The 21,942-nt window shown below is 42.6% G+C and overlaps 1 protein-coding gene across 1 annotated transcript; it reads right to left on the bottom strand.

Annotated features, from left to right (window-relative positions):
- Window positions 1–10,496: 10,496 nt before the first annotated feature.
- LOC142857878 (uncharacterized) lies at window positions 10,497–21,668 on the bottom strand. Its single transcript, XM_075986949.1, is given in 7 exon segments — window positions 10,497–10,812; window positions 11,001–11,027; window positions 11,030–12,141; window positions 13,246–13,306; window positions 13,500–13,626; window positions 14,496–14,636; window positions 21,559–21,668. Coding segments are annotated over 7 exon segments (1,644 nt in total). The 5' UTR covers window positions 21,562–21,668; the 3' UTR covers window positions 10,497–10,639.
- Window positions 21,669–21,942: the final 274 nt, after the last annotated feature.

The following is a 21,942-nucleotide window of genomic DNA, read 5'->3' on the forward strand; positions in this document are numbered from 1 at the left end:
TCAGGAAGTCCTTGTTTTTTACTGCTGAGTAATACTCTAATATGTATATATTCCATACTTTCTTCATCCATTCTTCCGTTGAAGGGTATCTAGGTTGTTTCCAGGTTCTGGCTATTACAAACAATGCTGCCATGAACATAGTTGAGCATATACTTTTGTTGTATGATAGGGCCTCTCTTGGGTATATTCCCAAGAGTGGTATTGCTGGATCCAGGGGTAGGTTGATCCCGAATTTCCTGAGAAACCGAAACACTGCTTTCCAGAGTGGTTGCACAAGTTTGCATTCCCACCAGCAATGGGTGAGTGTACCCCTTTCTCCACAACCTCTCCAGCAAAGGCTATCATTGGTGTTTTTTATTTTAGCCATTCTGACAGGTGTAAGATGGTATCTTAAAGTTGTCTTGATTTGCATTTCCCTGATCGCTAAGGAAGTTGAGCATGACCTTAAGTGTCTTTTGGCCATTTGAAGTTCTTCTGTTGAGAATTCTCTGTTCAGCTCAGTGCCCCATTTTATAATTGGGTTGATTAGCCTTTTGCGCGGTTTAGTTTCTTGAGTTCTTTATATATTTTGGAGATCAGACCTTTGTCAGTTGCGGGGTTGGTGAAGATCTTCTCCCAGTTAGTGGGTTGCCTTTGTGTCTTAGCGACAGTGTCCTTTGCTTTACAGAAGCTTCTCAGCCTCAGGAGGTCCCATTTATTCAATGATGTCCTTAGTGTCTGTGCTGCTGGGGTTATGCGTAGGACGTGGTCTCCTGTGCCCATGTGCTGTAGAGTACTCCTTTTCTGTTTCATAATGCAATGGTATGATAGGTTTTGCTCTAAATTCCTTTGTCTGTATCTGAGTATTTTCCTTATTTCATTAGTAGGCCTTTCTAAAGCTTGTATCGTATCAATAGTAAGCCCTTATAAAACTTTTACCTTATTAATCATATTTTTATTATTTCATTCTAAGGGTTCTATCGTATCAGTCATTTTTTTCTTTTCATTAGTAAGTCATTCTAAGTCAATTTTTCATTTTTTTGGGAAGTTATCAAACCACCTTTTAAGGATAAAATATGAATTGATATCTTAGTTAGGGTTACAATTGCTGTGAAGAAACACCACGACTATGGCCACATTTATAAGGAAAACATTTAATTGAGGGTGGCTAGCTTACAGTTTCAGAAGTTCAGTCCATTATCACCGTGAAGGGGAGTATGGCAGTGTGCAGGTAGACATGGTGCTGGAGCTGAGAATGCTAAATCTTGCAGGCAACAAGAGGTCAGCTGACAGTCACACTGAGGGAAGCGTGAGAAAGAGGGATCAAGGCCCACCACCACAGTGACATACTTCCTCCTAGTAGTGCCTCTCCCTTTGGGGGGATTTTCTTTCAAGCCACCTCATTTACAACACTGAAAGTAATTACAATCAGCGTTATGTTAACCCCAGCTAAGTGTCTTATCCCGTCATTTTTTTTTCCCATTTGCAAACCATCCATACAAACATTATACAGGGCCCTAACTCCCTGCATTGTAACATGTCCAATTTTTAGCATGGGAAAAATTTTTCTTTCTAATATTAGTTACTCTCTCTTTCAGGAATTCCCAAGTGTCTCACCAAATCTGCCGACTTCTTGGTTTATCCACAGCAACAGCGCCACCATCAGAGACCCATGTTCTATAGTCCTGCATTTAGGCTTAGACACAGGGGGTGACTGCAGAGGCACCAACTGGCAAGATTTCTCCCTCCAAGTGACAGCTATGCATTGGAGCACTATGTAATGTTTTTTCTGCCAACTTAGAGGGTGCACAAGAATGTTATGGTTTTGGTCCCTTTAAGAGACAAGCCACACCCATTCCCCTCCCCATCCGCTGAGGCAGGCTGATCTTCAGCTTTTGGCCTGAGCTCTTCCTCTCGGAGAGGCAGCTTCGCTTCTGCCTCTCTCCGCACTTCTCTGTCTCCCCTCTTCTCTGTCTCTGTCTCTGTCTCTCTCTCTCTCTGTCCCCCCTTCACCCTTCCTCCTCCATAACCCCCTGAATAAACATTCAACCTCACCCTGCATGTCGTGTCTATCAATGTTTCTATCTTCTGCCCGCCCGCCATGTGTCTCCCTGCCTGGAACCAGCCATTGCTCGGGGACCAGCAGCCTACTCTGTCTGGGGCCCACTGCCTGCTGCCACGTGGCCCACCACCACTGCTCTGGGACCAGCAGCCATCTCTGCCTGGGACTGGCTGCTCCTAGGGCCCGCTGTCTGCTGCCACATGGCCTGCCGCCACTGCTCAGGCCACCGCTCTGGGACCTGCAGCCATTTCTGCCTGGGACTGGCTGCTCCTAGAGCCCGCTGCCTGCCACCACATGGCCTGCTACCACCATTTGGGACCTACAGCATTTCTGCTGCCTACTGCCCCAGGGATCTTGGAGCATTTTTTAAAAAAGAACAACTCGAATGATTCGCCTGCCCCAGACTTCCACCCGGGGACAGAGTTCTGGCTGTAGGCGCCGTCTGGGACTCTGAGCTCCCTCCTGGGGCAGAATCAGGACTCGAGGACCTTCTCTACAACGACCCACGTGTTCCATCTGCCTGGACGCAGCTCTTCCAAACAACAAATCAACTAATCGTGAGTGTCCCCATCTCGGCCAGCTTAACCATCTCTTTTAACCCAAGGGATTGACCGTTGAGCTCCTGGCAACCCTTCTCAGTTTCTAGGGATGGGGGAACCTCCAACCGCGGGCTTTCAGGGCCTCGGTTGTTCCCTTTGCTCGCATTCAATTCGGCTTGTCTCCTGCACTAAGCCTGTGCCTGAGACGGCTGGCCTTAGCCAGCCCCTTAGCTCACCCGCGCCTAGAGGCCCAGGGTCTCCAGTTCTTCCTCTTTTTATCTTTTCATTCCTTTTCTTCCTTCTTTCCTCATAACTGCTGCTACGGTGCAGCATTCCAGTACGGTGCGGCCTGACCTTGGCTGAATCCCTCCTGCCTGGGAATCCCTCTCCCGTCGGAGGCTTGAGTCGATTCAGCCAGGTTATTACACCCCCCCCCCCACCATGAAATCAGACACCTTTTCATAGGGCCTGGGTGTTCGTGCCATCTGCATCTCACCTTAACAGGGAGCTGTTCTCATTGTAGGCTTGAGGTGCCACGGTTTTTGTGGGTGTTTTCACGGCCTTGACCATGGGAGCCAAGCCATCCAGACCTATCACTCCGGCCTTATGCTTTAATGCCTTACCCTTATCAGTCTCTGTCCAAAATGGCCCCAACTACCTTAAAAATAATTTAGATAGCCGTTTTGGGTTCCAGCCTTTTGCCCTTCCCTGCTGCGGCTTCTGTTATGTCATGGCGGCTCTCTAACAGAGCAGACTACACGTGGTGGTCGCCATCTTGGCTGAAGGCCTGATGGGTCAGGTGACTTTTTCTGCCATCTTGGTTGAGGGCCAGATCATGTGACCACACTCTCCTGGTTTTACCCTGCCTCTTCACTCGGTTTTCACTAAACTTATGCTAACTCTGTTAAGTGTGTTTTGAGCAATGGCATGTCTCTGATAGGGCCCATCAGAGTCGTCCACATTGCCCAATTCCTGTTCACTCTTTCTATACATAATAATACATATATTTTAAACTGGTGAGAGGTTTTGCAAGGTGACCTCACCAAACAAATTTCAAACCAAATTTATCTCTTATGCTACAGTCATTATATGTCTAAAACTTCTGTTTTCACAAACCCAAGGAGTTCTCGTGAGTTCCAGGGAGCCGAATTAAAGAATCCACCTTAAACAGGTCAGATACATCCCCCTCAATTCCCTGGTCCTAATTTTTTTTTCCTTAATTTAACTTTGTTCTTTGTTCTGCCAATACCTTAAACAGGATAAGAGATACCAGATATTTCCATGCCACAGACATTGGTCAGAAACAAAGAGACCAGCTAGCCAGGATGTGACCAGCACCCAGCCTTCTCTCGTGCCCCCCCCACAAAGACGATGCCCACAATCAGTTGGAAGCAGTCTTGAGAGTTCGCCGCCCCAGTTCCTTTGGGCTGTGGTGCCTGGTCTCCTGCTTTTTATTATAAGGAAGACCTGGGAATGTTGTGCTTTCCTGTCGCTTTAAGGGACAAGCCACGCCCACTCCCATTACCTCTGACCTGCCCACCGCCATATTGGGCCCTTCCTTTTCTGCTTCCTTGATGTGCCTGCTTTTTATTATAAGGAAGACCTGGGAATGTTATGGTTTTGGTCCCTTTAAGAGACAAGCCACACCCATTCCCCTCCCCATCCGCTGAGGCAGGCTGATCTTCAGCTTCCGGCCTGAGCTCTTTCTCTTTTCCATCTTCCTCTCGGAGAGGCAACTTTGCTTCTGCCTCTCTCCGCACTTCTCTGTCCTCCCCCCTCTTTCTGTTCCCCCCTTCACCCTTCCTCCTCCATAACCCCCTGAATAAACATTCAACCTCACCCTGCATGTCGTGTCTATCCATGTTTCTGTCTTCTGCCCGCCCGCCATGTGTCTCCCTGCCTGGAACCAGCCATTGCTCGGGGACCAGCAGCCTACTCTGTCTGGGGCCCACTGCCTGCTGCCACATGGCCCGCCACCACTGCTCTGGGACCAGCAGCCATCTCTGCCTGGGACTGCCTGCCACCACATGGCCTGCTACCACCATTTGGGACCTACAGCATTTCTGCTGCCTACTTCCACGGGGATCTTGGAGCATTTTTAAAAAAAGAACAACAAAGAATGTTCTGATTTTTATTTTATTTTATTTTTCAGATCAGAGTTTCTCTGTGTAACAGCCCTAGCTATCATGGAAATGAATCTACTAATATTGTATTGTCTGCAACCCCATGGCCCCTCAGTCAGCATCCCACCAGCCACTCAAGCAACAGCCTGCTGGAGCTTCTGGTTTCGTGGTCCAGACTCTGTTGCAGCCGCCACATGTACATTTAAATTAAGTATCTATCATTCTATTTATTAAGAAGACTCAAGAGTCAAAGGCTGGAGTTAAAAACCTGCTAACTCAGAGAGGCTGAGTAGGAACTAGCTGATAGTTCTTTCTGGCCAGAGACAATGCAAGAGAAACATCTCTTCCCTTGTCCCAGAACAGGAGCAAGCTGAAACTTCATTCCTAATCCTTTCATTCCTGTGCCCCCTCTCTATCCAGATTTCTGGCTTCTCTGTGGCTAATTCTGGTCAGCTAGTTGCTGGCTCCAACATATGATTCAAGGTTTAACATTATTGGCGAGTCTCAGGAGTTGGTCACAGTGCAATCAAAGTATCCCAGAACAGAGACGGTGGAAATGATGTGATTTTAATCCCAAAACTTATATTAAAAAGTTGAAACAGGCTTTATGACCATGTGCTCTAGAGACTAGGGATTTATATGAGAACACACCAAATATTACTTTTCTCTAAGGCTGTACATCATTCACTGGAAAATAAAGTCCTGTTAGGCAAGACCACACATTTTACCCAGACCTTCTAGAATGGTTGAACTAGAGTAATTACAGTAATTTGGTTTCATGATAAGTTTAGTTCTTTACCCATATTTTTTATTTCCTGGTCTGTGGCCAGTTAGGACACTTATCAATTAATCTTTGATTACCTCAGTATTCATACCTAACGCTGTCAAAACAGGAAAGCTTTTATCCTTCTTCATGCCCTTCCCTTTCTGCGCCACATTACACCAGCTTTAAAGCCCAGCAGTGTATTCAATTCTTACACAGGTTTCTCTGCATTTAGAACTTCTCAATAAAAGCCAGAGAGGTTAGAGGACTCTCATTTATTCATCTATTTTTCCTTTTCACACACCAGTCAAGGCCCAGACAAGGAGTGGCAGAACTATTTCCATCCCTGAGCAGCAAAGGCAAGATTAAATTTTCAAATCAATTCTTAATTACATAGTGTGGGACAAGCCTGAGCTATGGGAGAAACTGCTCTAAACACATAAAATCAACAGCACCCGAGAAAAACAAAGAAATTAATGACTAGAAAATATTTGAGAATAAAAACATGTAAGAGATTAGAGCAACAATTGACTTTTTAAAAAAGATAAATATTGTTGAAAAAGCAATAGTTCTACTGACTTTGAAAAAGAGCACGCCATTCTCTGGTAGAGGGAATGGCAATAATAAAATAATGTTTGACCTTGCCCTTATATGCAATGTTAGCTGTTGAGATCTGTACATTGACACACACAGTTCCAGCCAATGGCCTTTTACTCAACCCACTGAGCTGACTTAACTGTGCCAACCTAGACTGTATATATCTGCAAAGGAGAGCCCCCTCATTGGAAAATCACTATTCATTGGTTCAAGCTAACCTCCCCAAATTGTAAACCCACCAATCTAGCCTGGCTTCATTCACATGACATGAATAAATGCATGTTGATAAATTATAAATCACTCTCCTGCCACAAACAGGTCCTTTTTCATGATGACTCCATCAACTAATAGCCTACCCTATTTTCCACTGTGGTGTAGACAACAAACTATTCCTCCTATTCTAGTCTGAAAACAAATACCATGATCCTCATGCAAATCCTTTTCCAGTTACTGCAATGGACAGTTTACTACATGATTCAAATGAGTAATTTTAAAACACAGTGGTGGTACAGGGCATTAATAATTTAGTAGATTTAATCAATAGGACAGTAAGGTCATGGTCCTGGAGAGTATCTGAAGGGGATCAAGGCCACATGAGTAAACATAAGAGAACTTGTTTCAGAAACATTTTTCTAAAACACTGGATGTGCAGTTGTTCTAGAATTAATATGCCTTCCCAGATAGAAATTAGTCCACGCTCTGTTTGTTTGGGGGGTTGATTGATTTTTGTTTTTTTTCTAGATAAGAGTTTCTCTGTGTAGTTTTGGAACCTGTCCTAGAACTCACGTTTTAAACCAGGCGGAGACTGCTCATTTGTTCCTGACTGCCAAGATCCAAAATAATCATACAGAAACTATATTAATTACAACACTGTTTGGCCAATGATTCTAGCTTATTCCTAGCTAGCTCTTACATCTTGAATTAACCAATTTCTATTATTTTGTATTTTACTAGGAGGGTCATGGTTTACTGGTAAGGTTCCAGGCCGTCTGTCTCCTTCGGCAGCTGCATGGTGACTCTCTGACTCCACATTCTTTCTCCCAGTTTCATTTTCCCGCCTAGCTCTATCCTACCCTGCCACAGGCCCAAAGTAGCTTTAAGTACCATCAACCAATGGTAATAAAACATTTTACAGCATACAGAGGGGAATCACACATCACAGGTTGGCCTCAAATTCACAGAGATTTGCCTGCCTCTGCCTCTGCCTCCCAAGGTGTGCACCACAACTGTCTGACTAGTCCACAGTCTTAAAAGATTAATAAAAATCTCTTTAACAATAGAATGCATCTGGCTAATACTAAAAGAGGAGCCAAACTAGAATAAATTTTGCATTTGTCTCTTTTAGATTCAGGCCCCAGGTTGTATACTGAACAATTTAAATAAAGACAGAAGATTGAAAGTCTAGAGGATAGCCAGATCCATTACAGAAGAAATCTTTTAATCATATAATATGATCTACATTTAAAAGATATTATCAACAGATTTAAAAAGATGTATCATTGCCTTTAATTCTTACACATACAAAGGGCAGAGAACACAAATACAGAAAACATCAAGGAACACACCTGTAAGCACTGTGCATGCTGTTCTTAGATGAACAGTCCTGCTGAGCGACTCTAGTCTCAGCCTTTGCTTCTGAGCAGGCTGGCTCAGAGAAAGGCCACATGTACGAAAAGAAGTTCATTTTAACTAGCTCTGCCTGCTTTCTTGGGCTGTGACATCACTGTAGAGAATTCTGTTTCTAAGCTTTATTTTTGTGGTTTGTATACATGTGTTTGCCTACAAGTGTCTGTGTACAGTACCTACACAGGCCAGAAGAGGGCACCCGATACCTTTGGACTGGAGTAACCATCTTTAGCAACCAGGTTGTTTCTGGGACTGGAACCTGTGTCCTCCACAACACCCAGGGCTCTTAACTGCTAAGCTGTCTCTCTAGCTACTTTTTTTTATTAAAAAATATTTTATACACTTTAATTAAAATATATTACATCACTTTCCCCCTTGTCTTCTCTCCATGTAAAAATACATGAATAAAACTTGCTGAGTCTATTTCTGTTGGTTGTATGTATATGGTTCAGGGCTGAATACATTGCATTGGATCTGCAATTGGGGAGCTCTAATTCCTCCCCTTGAAGAAAAATTCCACTGTTTAAGGAGCAACAGGAGTCTGACCCTGAAGTGAACTGGGCTGCCTTGGACAGGAAACATTATAATTAGAAAACCTGGGGTGTAAATACCTCAGTGTATGCTTGCTGGTGCCATGGCCCTGAAGTCCTGGAGCTGCAGTAAAGACTATGGACACTGGCTAGAACTAATCATTGCCTCTCTTAGTTCTTGGGCCTCCCACCATTTTCAACTTAAATGACTTGACATCCTGAAATTCCTGTCTCCACTTTCTAAGTACCAGGGTTACAGGCCTGAGCCACCATGCCTGGCTTAGGTGGCTTCAACTTCATTTACTGAGTCATTAGGGTACCAGGATGAGTGAAATGAGAAGTCACACTTAATTGTATTCAGAAAGCTCTGATATCTGCAAGCCTGGATTTCAAAATCTGCCCCAGTCCCTGAATGAGTTATAACAGATTCAATGATAAAGAAAATCATTGCTCACAGTTGGAAGACAGTGGACTCTAAAGTAGGAAGGGTGCATTTAATGGGAGCCTTCTTCTGGTACTGGAGCTACCCAAACCATCTAGGCTCAGTGACTCATCCTCACTAAGACAATTAAGAGAGCTAGGATATCAAGTTGTGATGTGCCCCCGGAGGGCTCAGACAGGGCACTTGCCAGCGGGAGTTGGCTAATGGGATCTGGGGTCAAAGGAATGAGTCAGCTCACACACACCCTCTTCTCATCGTGTCCCATTAATTCTTCTCTATCTTACAAGGTTTATACACCCGCACAGAAACAATTAATTCTCTGGCACTACCAAGGATACCAGGCATGCATTTTTCGGGGCCAAGAAGACAGATAAGGCGACAAAGTGGGTGTCTGTTATCTTACTTATAATCTCAGAAGGGGCATGGTTGTGAAGCGCCTGGGCATATCTGAAAAGGGGAAACAGAGGGAGGGGCTGCGATTTCTAAGAGGAGGGAGAGGGGGTTTGGGTTTTAACTACATTTGTGTGGTTAGTTAAGCTAGAAGTTTGTGACTGATAGATGTAGAAAAAAGGGAAAAAACACAGCAGTGCTGTGCACTTTCTAAGCACTTCCATTCTGGCTGTGGCTGGGTATACGGCAGTGTGGTAACCACCGTAACCAGCTTACTGTGCGGGATGCATTAACATTTTCACCTAAATGTTAGTTGATTAAAGGTTACTCTCAGCCCTAGAGATAACATCTAAGGTGGCTAGATCAAAGGGAAAACTGCGGTTACTTAGTGTAAAATACAGAGCTTGGCATGTTCAGCCTCTGGGCCAAGTGGTGGCTTTATTCCAGCTAACCCCCAAGTGAAAATTTCCTTTCTATGGGGCCTTTTTAAGAATACAAAGCATTATATTCTATATATCAATATTATACAGAAAAATGAAAAGTCATCCGGTACAACAGTACATGATGAAGTTATGCCCAATAATTGATTAACATCCTGCTGGGGTTTTTTGGGATGAGTCCCACTACAGAAAAGAGAGCTATGGTTTCACAAGGGTTTTACAGAAACGGCAGTGACTATTCAAAAGGCAGGTATCTTCCAAGCTCTACAAACTGGTTTACTCCACTGGAATGTGTGATTTTGTCAGCTGTATTCTCACTGTATAATCAATCCTGTGGACCACAGCATGTGCCCACCTGTAATGCAGACACTCTGGAGGCAATGTGGGCAGATCTCTCTGATGTCCTAAGACAGCCTAGTCTACAGAGTCAGCTCCGGGCCAGACAGGGAATCATAGTATGGTTATTTGTTAAAATAAACACATAAACAAACAACAGAAAAATGCAAATGACTGAATTATTAAAACATGGTATTTATTCAGTATGATGAGTTTGGAACAGTTATGAAGATATAAGGTAATCAATTCATCCTTAGTTAGAAGGCAACTAAGAAATCTAACAAAGCCCTATAATGATTTTTTCCATCCCTAAATCCCTCCCAATTCTCAGCTTCCTCTAATGCAAGGTATTCGGATAAGGGGTAAATGTGTCTTCAGCAGAGTTTTCTTCTGGAGGACTCAGTCTTTGCCCAGAGTGAGACTCCTGGGGATCTCAAGGGGTGCACTGTTTCACTAGCTGCTAGCCAACAGGGGAGACAGAAAAGATGTTTCTATCTTTAGAATACCCTATTCCTACCAGGCAGGCAACAGGGGAGACAGAAAAGATGTTTCTATCTTTAGAATACCCTTATTCCTACCAGGCAGGCAAGTTACAGGGATGGCAGGAGGGGGACTGAGGAGCTAAGGCTAGTGTGGTGACCACAAAGTGGGAGCCTTCAGGATGCTGTCACTGAAAGCTACATGTAGTTGCCCAAAAAAGGAAAAATGGAAGACTTGGAGGGCACAGAACAATCACACCCATTAAGTTTTACACCTACATGAGCTATTTCATGTTATTGAACCGAAGTGTAAAATCTAAAAGGGTTACCTTATTATTTAAATTCATAAGGCTTTTGTCCATATGAGTTTACAGGTACAAACAAAATAAAGAGGGACATCATAAGCTTGAACAGACTTTCGACAACTGTCAGACTTTTTTTTTCTCCAGAATAAATAATCTTGTATAACTGAACATAAGAATGCTGGCTAAAGATTTTACCAAATCCTTTGATGTGAGTTTTTTCAGGTTCCCAAAGACAACTGTGATGTGCAAAGACTTTAAAAGGTTTCCTCTTGAATGAAGAAGACCACAAAGTGCAAAGACTTTGCACACTGACTGCATGTTTAGGGATTCTCTCCAACATGATTATTTCCCATGACTTGAAAGAGTACTGTTACATGCAAAGGCTTCACTACATTGCTTGCATTCATAGAGTCTCCTCCAGTATGTGTTCTTTTATGTATTTGAAGGCTACTGTGATGTGCAAAGGTTTTACTACATTGAGCACATTCATAGGGTTTCTCTCCAGTATGTGTTCTTTTATGTATTCGGAGGTAATTGTGATGTGCAAAGGCTTTATCACATTGATTACATGCATATGGTTTCTCTCCAGTATGTGTTTTTTTATGTATTTGGAGACTAGTGTGCCGTGCAAAGGCTTTACCACATTCAGCACATTCGTAGGGTTTCTCTCCAGTATGTGTTCTTTCATGTATTCGGAGATAACTATGATATGCAAAGGTTTTACCACATTCAGTGCATTCATAAGGTTTCTCTCCAGAATGTGTTCTTTTATGCATTCGGAGATAACTCTTATGTGCAAAGGCTTTACCACACTGATTACATTTGCAGGTTTTCTCTCCAGAATGTGTTCTTTTATGCATTCGGAGATGCCTGTTATGTGCAAAGGTTTTCCCACATTGAGTACATTCATAGGGTTTCTCTCCAGTATGAATTCTTTCATGATGCTGAAGAGTATAGAAATGTGCACAGGCTTCATCATGTTGAGGACATTCATAGGGTTTCTCTCCAGTATGCATTCTTTCATGCTTTTGAAGATGACTGTGACGTGCAAAGCCTTCACCACATTCATTACATTTGTAGGGTTTCTCTCCCGTATGCGTTCTTTTATGTACTCGGAGACTATTGTGTTGTGAAAAGGCTTTACCGCATTGATAACATACATAGGGCTTCTCTCCAGTATGCGTTCTTATATGTATTTGGAGACTAGTGGGTTGTGAAAAGGCCTTATCACATTGATTACATCTGTAGGGTTTCTCTCCAGTATGTGTTATTTTGTGTCTTCGGAGACTACTGAGATGTGCAAAGGTTTTACCACATTGCTTACATTCACAGGGTTTCTCTCCAGTGTGTGTTCTTTTATGTATTCGGAGATAACTGTGATGTGCAAAGGCTTTACCACACTGACTACATTGATTGCGTTTTTCTCCAGTAGGAATTCTTTCATGTCTTTGAAGATGACTGTCATATGCAACGGCTTTATCACTTTGAGTATATTCACAGGATTTCACTCCAGTATCATTTCCTTCATGTCTGCAAAAATAATTGGTATATGTAAAACCTTTACTGAACACATTACACTCATGAATCTTTTTACCTGAATGAATTAATTTTAGAATTTGGTCTTATTGTAAAGCCGAATCAGATCTTAGGGTTTTATCACTTTGTTTACACTCACAGTATTCCCCTTCACTAAAGGTTATTTTGCATCTTGGAAGATACCTGTGATGGTAAGAGCCTTTATTACATGGCTCACAATTATACATTGTTTATGAGTTTCCAGACAGTTGAAGAAAACTGGAAAAAGTTGGAAGTTTGTCACACTGGTTGCATCAGTAAGTTTTCCAATAGTGTGAATCATACCACATTTGCATAGCGAACTAGGACACACAGAAGATTTCCACATTTCTAATACTCATAGGCTATCTTACAGTGTTAGTTTGCTGATATAGTCCCAACAAAGCTGGAAAAACCAATGAATTATAAACTTCTATTTCATTCAACAAGTCCAAGCGAGGACTACTGTATAGAGGGGATATTGCTTCTCTCCATGCTCACATGGCTTGTGTGACATATGAAATATCAAGTAATGAAAGAATAACTAACGAAAGGTTTCCACATTGCATTCACATCGTTTGTCTTTTGGTTCCTCATAGGCCTGTGGTACAGAAGTTAAGGTGCTCCACAATCATCGTCTTGAAGCTCATAAACTGCCTCTCTCACTGAACTCAGCAAAGTCCCAACAACTCCCATACACTTGTGTATATGGGTAACACCAGCTTTTCCATGTACTATTTGCTTATTAGAAGATTTTGGACATATATTTATTACCTATTCATTGTGTATACCTTTTGGAATACTGAAGTGGTATGAAATTAAATGGACTGGGACTTTACATGGGGCCATGAGTCAAAAGGTGATCTCTGTTAAGGCATTGTTTCCTTGTCTTCTTCATATAAGAATGACTTGTAAACACAAATTAGTTCCCTGACATTGAGGCACATGGTTTTGTGATAATTTAATAATCATCACTACACTCAAGTGCTTATTTACACAGGTGCTTTGCCTTAAAACTTCCAGTTCACATTAAAATTTCTTAAAGAGTTACATTTGTATCTACTTGCACATGAAAATTACCTTCCATTTCTTCTAGAAGTTTGACAAGGTTCTTCAATATTATGATCTCCCGAATTGTAGCCTAAAATATAGTATCAGAAAATGTCTATTATTGGAAATTATGAAAAATTTAAGTAATTATCTTCATTGAACTTTAGAACTCTAACTGATTTATTCACCTCATTTTTCCTCTTTCTCAATCAAAATTTCAGAAGAGCATCAATATCCAAGAAGCAGTTGCCCCCTTATTTTAAAAAGTGAAGCAAAATTCATACCTATAGCAGTGAGATTCCTGTAAGTCTCCAGCATCACATCCTTGTAGAGATTCTTCTGGGAGGGATCCAGCAAAGCCCACTCTTCCCGGGTGAAGTCAACATGCACATCATCATAGGTCACTGCATTCTAAAATATCCCATACATGTGTACAAAAGAAAGTGTGATACAAACAGCACTGCAAATGTGTACTTCTTTTACAATATAGTCATATAATTCTGGTGCTTCCCACACTTTATTCCATTATACAGAATTTTAACTGTAATCACCAAGTCACTTTAGAAGGAACCTTAGGAGGTCCACCCCTGTCATTTCTGCACCCTTTGAATGGGATATAACCTTGCACAAGAAATGCACTAATTACACCAGACTTAATAAGAGAGAGACAAGCAAACAGATCAACAGTACTGAGTACACACCAGACACATTGTATGACCAATTACTAACTAGGAAAAAAAAGATGAAAAAATTGGGTGTAATGTCTCATGCCTTTAATCCCAACACTCAGGAAGTAGAAGAAGGTGTATCTCATTGAGTTGGATGCCAGTATGGTCTAAGCAAAGAGTCCCAAGATAGCCAAAGGTATATATTAAGACTCTATCACCCTGCAAAAATCAATCAAACAAAAGGAAAGAACTCAGAGATTTTTTTAATGAAGTTCCTAAAAGATTTATACAGCTCTGTATTCATTTTCTAGAAACCTGAAGTGCCCCAGTTTAAACTGTAGCATTAATAAAAAGTTATTAAAAGGGAATACATGATTAAACAGTTAAAATGGACAGATAAAACGTTAGCAATGTAAATGTTGATCATAAATAAACAACAAGGAGAGATGTCTCAGTAGCAAAGAGCTTGCATATGGGTGGGCATAAACAGAGTTCTTGCAGATCATGGCAGCTGGCTAGATTCTGGAGTGTTAGCCCCTGGGCTTTGATCTCCCTTTTGTGACTGTCTCCTTTTGTGTGAGCTACCTTTTGTTTGAAGTATGTATATCTTACCTGAGTTCTTCCTAAATGGTTCAAGGTTATGGGATAATCTTTTTGTGCACTGTGAAGGTATGTCTCTGCCAAGGCAACTTCTGATTTCTTTAATAAAGAGCTGAAGAGGATAGGTGGGACTTCCGGGCAGAGATAGGAACTCTAGGACAGAATCAGAGAGGCAGAGATTACAGTATGGAGGTGAGATAACAAGCCACATGGCAGAACATAGATTAATAGAAATGAATGGATTAATCTGAGTTTCAAGAGCAAATTAAGAACAAGTCTAAGTTAAGGCCAAGTTTTCATAATTAATAAGAAGTCCCTATGTCATTATTTTGGAGCTGGTATGATGGAGGAAGGTCATTGGTTAAGTAATAAAGAAACTGCTTGGCCTCATAGGTTAAAACATAGGTGGGAGGAGTAAACAGAACAGAATGCTGGGAGGAAGAGGAAGTGAGGTAGACGCCTCAGACAGATGCCATAGCTCAGCTCTCGGGGGCACACGCAATGAACCTCTGACCCAGGATGGACGTAGGCTAGAATCTTCCCGGTAAGCGCACCTTGGGGTGCTACACACTTTATTAGAAATGGGCTAGTCCAGGTGTGAGAGTTAGCCAAGAAGAGGCTAGATATAATGGGCCAAGCAGTGTTTAAAAGAATACAATTTGTGTGTTGTTATTTCGGGTAAAGCTAGCCAGTGGCGGGAGCTGAGTGGCGGAATGCAACCCGAAGCTCCCACAACACTGGTGGTCCAAAGAAAGTCCATCAATTGTTCAAAGTCTACGCAAAACTTGGTTGTAGAAGTTAGAAAACTGAAAGTTTCTGTGACTGAGAATTGCTTTGACATTTGTCTCCTTTGTAGAGTTTCAGATAAAAGGTTTCAGTATACGATCAGATGACCTAACAGCCATCTCTACTAAGGCTGACCATATGGACAACCGCCATTTTTAGTAAGGACAAAAAGATGTGTGCGTGTGTAGGGGGAGGGTCTGTGGATGTGCGCACACAGGCACACACATGTGACTTGGATTTAACTTTTATGTGAAAATGTAAGCTAGCTCCAACACTGTGTGTTTATGTATGCAATTTAAATTCAACTGCTCCTATGTGTGCCAATAACTACTGTTTAGAAAAACATCGTTTACTAAAGTAAAAGAGTAAACTTCTTAGTCCTAATGAGCTCTCTGTTCCTTGTATCTCCTTCTAAACTAAGAAAACAACGAGTCTCAAATATTTGAAATTGGTATGTACTTTTGTATGATGATAAAATATATGATTAGATCAGTTACAACATACTATATATCTGGCCTAAAATATAATCTATACATTGATAAAAATTTAAGGTTATAAAATCTATTCAGATTGATAAGGAATAAATGATCAAGCTCTTTAATTGTAGTCATGCTAAGTACTGATATAATTAACTACAGGGATAAGCCCTAACTAGTCCCCTATATGTTTTCAGAACTACACTTAAAACAAGTAACTAAAGACAAAGTTTGTTTACTCAGATATACCCAATAGAAAGTCAGTCCTCAAATGCTCAGAGATCTGCAGAATATGGCATTTAAAATGTTTAATTAAAAAGGTTTTTTGTAATGGAGAGTCAGGACTACTCCTGCAAGCACCCCTATTTCCTCCAAAGAAGACAAATGGGTACAGAAGAACCTCCACCCATAACTTGCTTCATAAGTGGCAGCACGCTTAGTCACTGAGGGGGGGGGAACTGCCTTTCGCCTCAACTGCTGCTTAGACTGTGGGCATCAGGACACTGAAAACTCAACTGCCTCAAGTTGCCTAGACAAAGGTAGGCAGGTCCTCCCATGAGGAGAAGCCTATGTGACCATCTAGGGCCTTACAAGCCCGCCTCGCCAGCTGAAGAACGCTGCTGTGAGACCGCTGCCCTCAACAACCATGGAGGACCTGAGGTGGCTGTCAAGCAAGTGAGTCTCTGGGTAAAGTTTATCCTCCTCAGAACTCTGATGCTATTTGATGACTAGTAGCTCTGCCAGCTTAACAGCAGCAAGCAAGGTTTCAACGGCCTTCGAAGTTCTCGGTGTGAAATTCAGGTCACAGGCCTCACTCTCCTAGAGCTAACTAAGTCCAGACACAATCCACATCATTACCAGACTCAGAAAAGAGATAAACTCACAAAACAAGTGTCAAGATAACTTCTTACCATACCTTTGTTTAAAGGAACTTTGCAGTGACTGCCCTCAGCAACCAACCTGAGTGTTCAAGTAACGCCATCATGATGGGGAAGGAACAGGTGCTTTAAGATTCACTTATGGAAAGATAGAAAAGCCTAAGATATGAGGATCTAAGAATGTTTTAGGGTCAAAGAAGGTGTTTTAAGGTGTGCAAATGTGAGTTGATAAGGTGTGGAAATGCGAGTTGATAAGCTGTGTACATACAAATTATAAAGGTCTGAGGATGAAAAGGCTTAAGTGCTGATAAAACAATTCAAGACATTAAAAAGAATGCAACATGTCCAGATTTCTCTCTCTCATTATGCCACTGTTATACTAAGACTCCAAAAGTTGCCAGTCTTAACATTAATTGCCAAAATCCTGATAAGCCATTAACCTGGCTGAGTACTACCACTATGTGAGTACACCACCCTTTTCTACAATGTAAATATCAGTACCGATCATAAACAGTGGGAATGCTTATAGGTCTAAAACTTCTGTTTTCATAAACTCAAAGTATTCTTGTAAGCTCTGGGGAGTCGACTTGGATCCACCCAAACAAGGCAGATTCACTCCAGATAAGTAACATTCCAGTTTTCCCTGGTCTTGCAATCCCCCTCCCTGAATAACCAGGACCTAAGGAAATTTTCTTCCCTAAAATTAACCTTGTCATCTGCTCTGCCAGCGCCCTGCCAGATCCAAGAGGCATAGGAAAGTTCCATGGAGCCTGGACAGCAGCCAGGCAACCAGACACTCCAGGGTGTGGCAAGCTTCCCTGCTTTCTCACATCCCCCAAGATTTCAACACCCACAAATCAGAACTCTGCACCCTCATTCCCCTAACCTGCTACGCCTAACTCCTCTCCTTTTTTTTTAAATAAACAAAAGGGAGGAATATTAGCATCAGGCACACCTGCCCCTGCCCCTGCCCATTGGGGACCTGGCAGAGTGAGTCACCCTGTGCGCATGGCAGGCAGTACCCTGACCTAGTGTGATCTCTGTGCACATAACTGCGCCCCATCACTTTAAAAGGAGGAACTCCCCCACTTCCTCCTACTCTTTCTCTTCTTCTCTCTCATTCATTTCTTTCCATGGCTTTCTGCCTCTTTGCACCTCTTTCTCTCTAGCTCTCTGCACCCCCCCCCCTCTCTCTCTCCCATATAGGGCTTCTCTGTGTGCTCCCTTTCTCTCTCTCTCCCTTCCCTACTCTTCCCTTCCCCCAATAAAACTTCCAAAGTAAGCTCTGTCTCCATGGCTCTCACCCACTGTGGGGCTCCTTGAACGTGAACTACCCACCAAGGTTCATTCTGCGCTATTTCATAACATTTTCTAATAAAAGAAAGAAATTAAAGATTGCCCTCCCTTCCTGCCCCCTCTCTGTGTACCAGACCCCATCTTGGGCTGACAACCCTGCTCAACCAGAGGCCACGCCTGCTAGAAGACTAGGTAGGCTGCACAAAGACCTATCCCACTATCTGCTACCGCAGACGCAATTCTCAAAGTTGCCCATAGAACTGGAACAGAAAACCAAGGGTACCTTCCTCTCACCCTGTTCACACCACCTGTGAATCCCTCAGACCATCCCCACTTGCCTCATCTCTGTATCCCAGACACCCATTGCTCAGTCACATCTCATGCATGCCAGAAGATCAGGTAGGTTGTCTGGAGATTTATCATACTGTTAACCCAGACACCCATTGCTCAGTCACATCTCATGTGTGCAGAAGATGAGGTAGGTTGTTGGAGATTTACCACACTGTTAACCCAGACCTGATTTTTGGTTGCCCCAGAACAGGAATAGAACAATAGGATTAGAGATGGCTCAACATATGAAAATCAGTAAATGTAATCCACCATATAAATAAATTGAAAGGAAAAAAAGCACAGGATCATCACATTAGACACTGAAAGAGCTTTTGACAAAACACAATACTCATTCATGACAAAAGTCTTGGAGAGATTAGGCATACAAGGGACATACATAAACATAAGAAAGGAAATTTACAGCAAGCCTACAGCCAACATCAAATTAAATGGAGAGAACCTCAAACCAATTTCACTAAAATCAGGAACAGGCAAGGCGGTCCACTCTCTCCATATCTCTTCAATATAGTACTTGAAGTTCTCACTAGAGCAAAAAGACAACTGAAGAAGATCAAGGAGATATAATATGAAAAGGAAGAAGTCAAAGAATCATTATTTGCAGATGATATGATAGCATATATATGCATATACATATAGCATATGTGTGTATGCATCTATACATTTATACACATATACACATATACACACACATGACCATACAAATTCAACTGCTAAACTCTACAGTCAATAAACACAGCAAAGTGACTGAATACAAGATTAACTCAACAGGGAAAAAAAAGGCAGAAACCCTTATATATAAATGATAAATAGGCTGAAAAACAAATCAGAGAAACAGCACCCTTCACAATAGCTTCAAATATTATCAAGCATGTTGGGGTAACTCTAAAAAAGCAAGTGAAAGACTTGTATAAAGGAACTGTCAGAAAAACCCTATGAAAGTGATTATTGCCTCAGCTAGATTCTCTGTTCTTTCTGCCCTTCATTTTCTACTGCTACCTGTAGTGCAGACAAGATGGCTGGGGCTCTCACATCCATCCAACAAATGACAGTACACGGAAGAGTAAAATAGGATGGGAAAAAGAAATGGGCTGACACTGCCTAAGCTGTAATAAGTGCTGTCAGAATAAGTCCTTGATAAGATACACTGAGAAGACTGCTGGGTCCGGAGCAATTCTCTCATTTTATGAGAACTCTGTATCCTGTAAACACACATACAGAAAAAGAATGTCTGGGGAACACAGTTTACTCTGATGTTTGTGATGAGGTGGCTTGGGTGTAGGTAATATGGCCAAATGCATCAGAATACATAAATAAGTGTAATTTTATATCAACTATAACAGCATAACATGGCTTTAACTGATTTTTGTAGTGACATTTCATTTGTATTTTAATAAATAAAGTTTGCCTGAAGTTCAGAGAGTAAAACAGCCGCACTGATCAGTCTTCCGTAAGGCAATGGCACCATACACCTTTAATCCCAGTAGCCACACTAATTTAACATAGAAACTGGGTGGTACTGGTGCACTCCTTTATTCCCAGCCCCAGAGAGAGGAATATAAGACAGGAGGATACAGCTCTCAGTCAGTCTCATTCTGAGATTCCTGGAGGCAGAACCACTATTTCGGACTGAGATAGAAGTAAGAGCCAGCGGCTGACTGTTTTGCTTTTCTGACCATCAGGTTGAACCCCAATTTCTGTCTCTGGGTTCTTATTAATCGTGCTACAGATTTTAACTGCTATCTGTGGGAAATCCCAACCTACTGCTATCAGAGTTTATTTCGCATGCTACTACACAGTCCCATGAAACACTCAGATCCACTGTTCAATTCTGGGGCATGTTTGATTGTCACTCTTAGCTTTCTCAAATGAATCAAACTTAGTGGGATACCGTTTATGTGATTATCATTATGAATCTGTGCACTGACCTATTCTGCAGTCCTCTTTTGGGATACCGTTTATGTGACTATCATTATGAATCTGTGCACTGACCTATTCTGCAGTCCTCTTTTGGGATACCGTTTATGTGACTATCATTATGAATCTGTGCACTGACCTATTCTGCAGTCCTCTTTTCTGGCTTCGTACATTATCTCCCACCAGTGTCAGATCCGCCCTCACTGCAGTTTGCACAATAGTATCCTTTATCCCTTTACATCCCTGTAAACATTACCATCCACATGACTTTTTAAAAAGGACATTGGGTATGCTCAATTTGAAGTATAAGTTTAATAATCCAAAGAAAATTCTCAAAGATTTTTAACAGGAAACCTGAAAGCCACACTCCATGTGGAAAACTTGAGAATTTTCAATGGAACTATGAAGAAATAGTAAATACACTAATACAATGTGACTTCTGTGCTTACCACAAATTTACACCAAACAAAAAAGTGTGAAGAATATGAATGGAGGGGAAAAGCCAAGAACAAAAGCACAAAAAGACAGTCAAGTTTTCTTCAAACGACCTCAGGAAATACAGCTAGGAAGACAGTGAACCTGACCAACGCTGCCTACGTTTGAGCTGTATAGAAAGCAAATAAGCAAAGACTTCAACAAAACTCACAAAGATGATTCAAAGTGACCCCGAAACTGTTATATTTCTGACCTTCCAAGTACTGGTCTCTCTTCCAAACAGCCCCATGCTCTGGAGCGCTCTCTGGAAGTGGAGGGCATCATAAAGGTGGGCTATGGCTCTGCAGCACTTCCCTCTCCTGCCTTTGTGGTTTCAGGCAAACCCCACTCCACTGATGCCCACACACAACAACGACCATCAACTCTACTCTTCTACATCACAGTGGAGTGCTACTCTACACAGGAGACACTCTACAAGTTCCACAAAATTATTCCAGAAGGAATAAGGAATAATTTTGTGCACCTAAATGTTCAATGTTAAAAGAGCAGAACTTCTGGAAGATACTAGAGAGATCAGAGCTCCCCGCGTTTGGCAAATCTGCCTTCCACAGAGACAATACACGCACGACAGGAGCCAGCATTTCACAGTGACGTCAAGGATGTTTCTAAGCACAGTCCCGCTCCCAATTACGCGCGCAAACTCAGCCCGCGGAGTGAAGTTATTCAGAGGCCCAGCCCAAGGAGTTACAAGGACCACGGAGGACACGCTGGACCGTGCAGGACCAGGCATGACCACGTTTAACTCTGCAGCTGGCCGCTGGCCCCGACCGAGCCGTGGTAGGACCCACCACAGCGGCTCCCATGGCTCCGGAGGCCGCTCAGGTCGCTCGCCATGGCTGACCGCCCCTGCCTGTCTGGGGACGGCAGCCCCTCACTCACCATGGTGCGCTGCCGGACTTGCCGGAACTCTGCCTGCCCACAGTTTTCCCCCGGCGGAGACCCCAGCACAGCACCCAAGACAACTTCCGCCTTCCTCAGCACACCGGACAACTTCCGCTTTCCTCAGCAGTGGCTCTGAGCCAGAAGCCCTGTGCCCGGAAGAACCCTCCCATATGACTGACAGATCTGTTGGAGACCATGATTGGCTAATGAGGCCTGAGTGGCAAGAATACTTGTCCCATGGGGGCTGGAGAGATGGCTCAGAGGTTAAGAGCATGGACTGCTCTTTTTCAGAAGGTCCTGAATTCAATTCCCAGCAACCACATGGTGGCTCACAACCTTCTGTACTGAGTTCTGGTGCCCTCTTCTGGCTTGCAGGCATAC

This window comes from Microtus pennsylvanicus, chromosome 9 (genome assembly GCF_037038515.1).
Source record: "Microtus pennsylvanicus isolate mMicPen1 chromosome 9, mMicPen1.hap1, whole genome shotgun sequence".
In the NCBI taxonomy this organism is placed as follows: Eukaryota; Metazoa; Chordata; class Mammalia; order Rodentia; family Cricetidae; genus Microtus; species Microtus pennsylvanicus.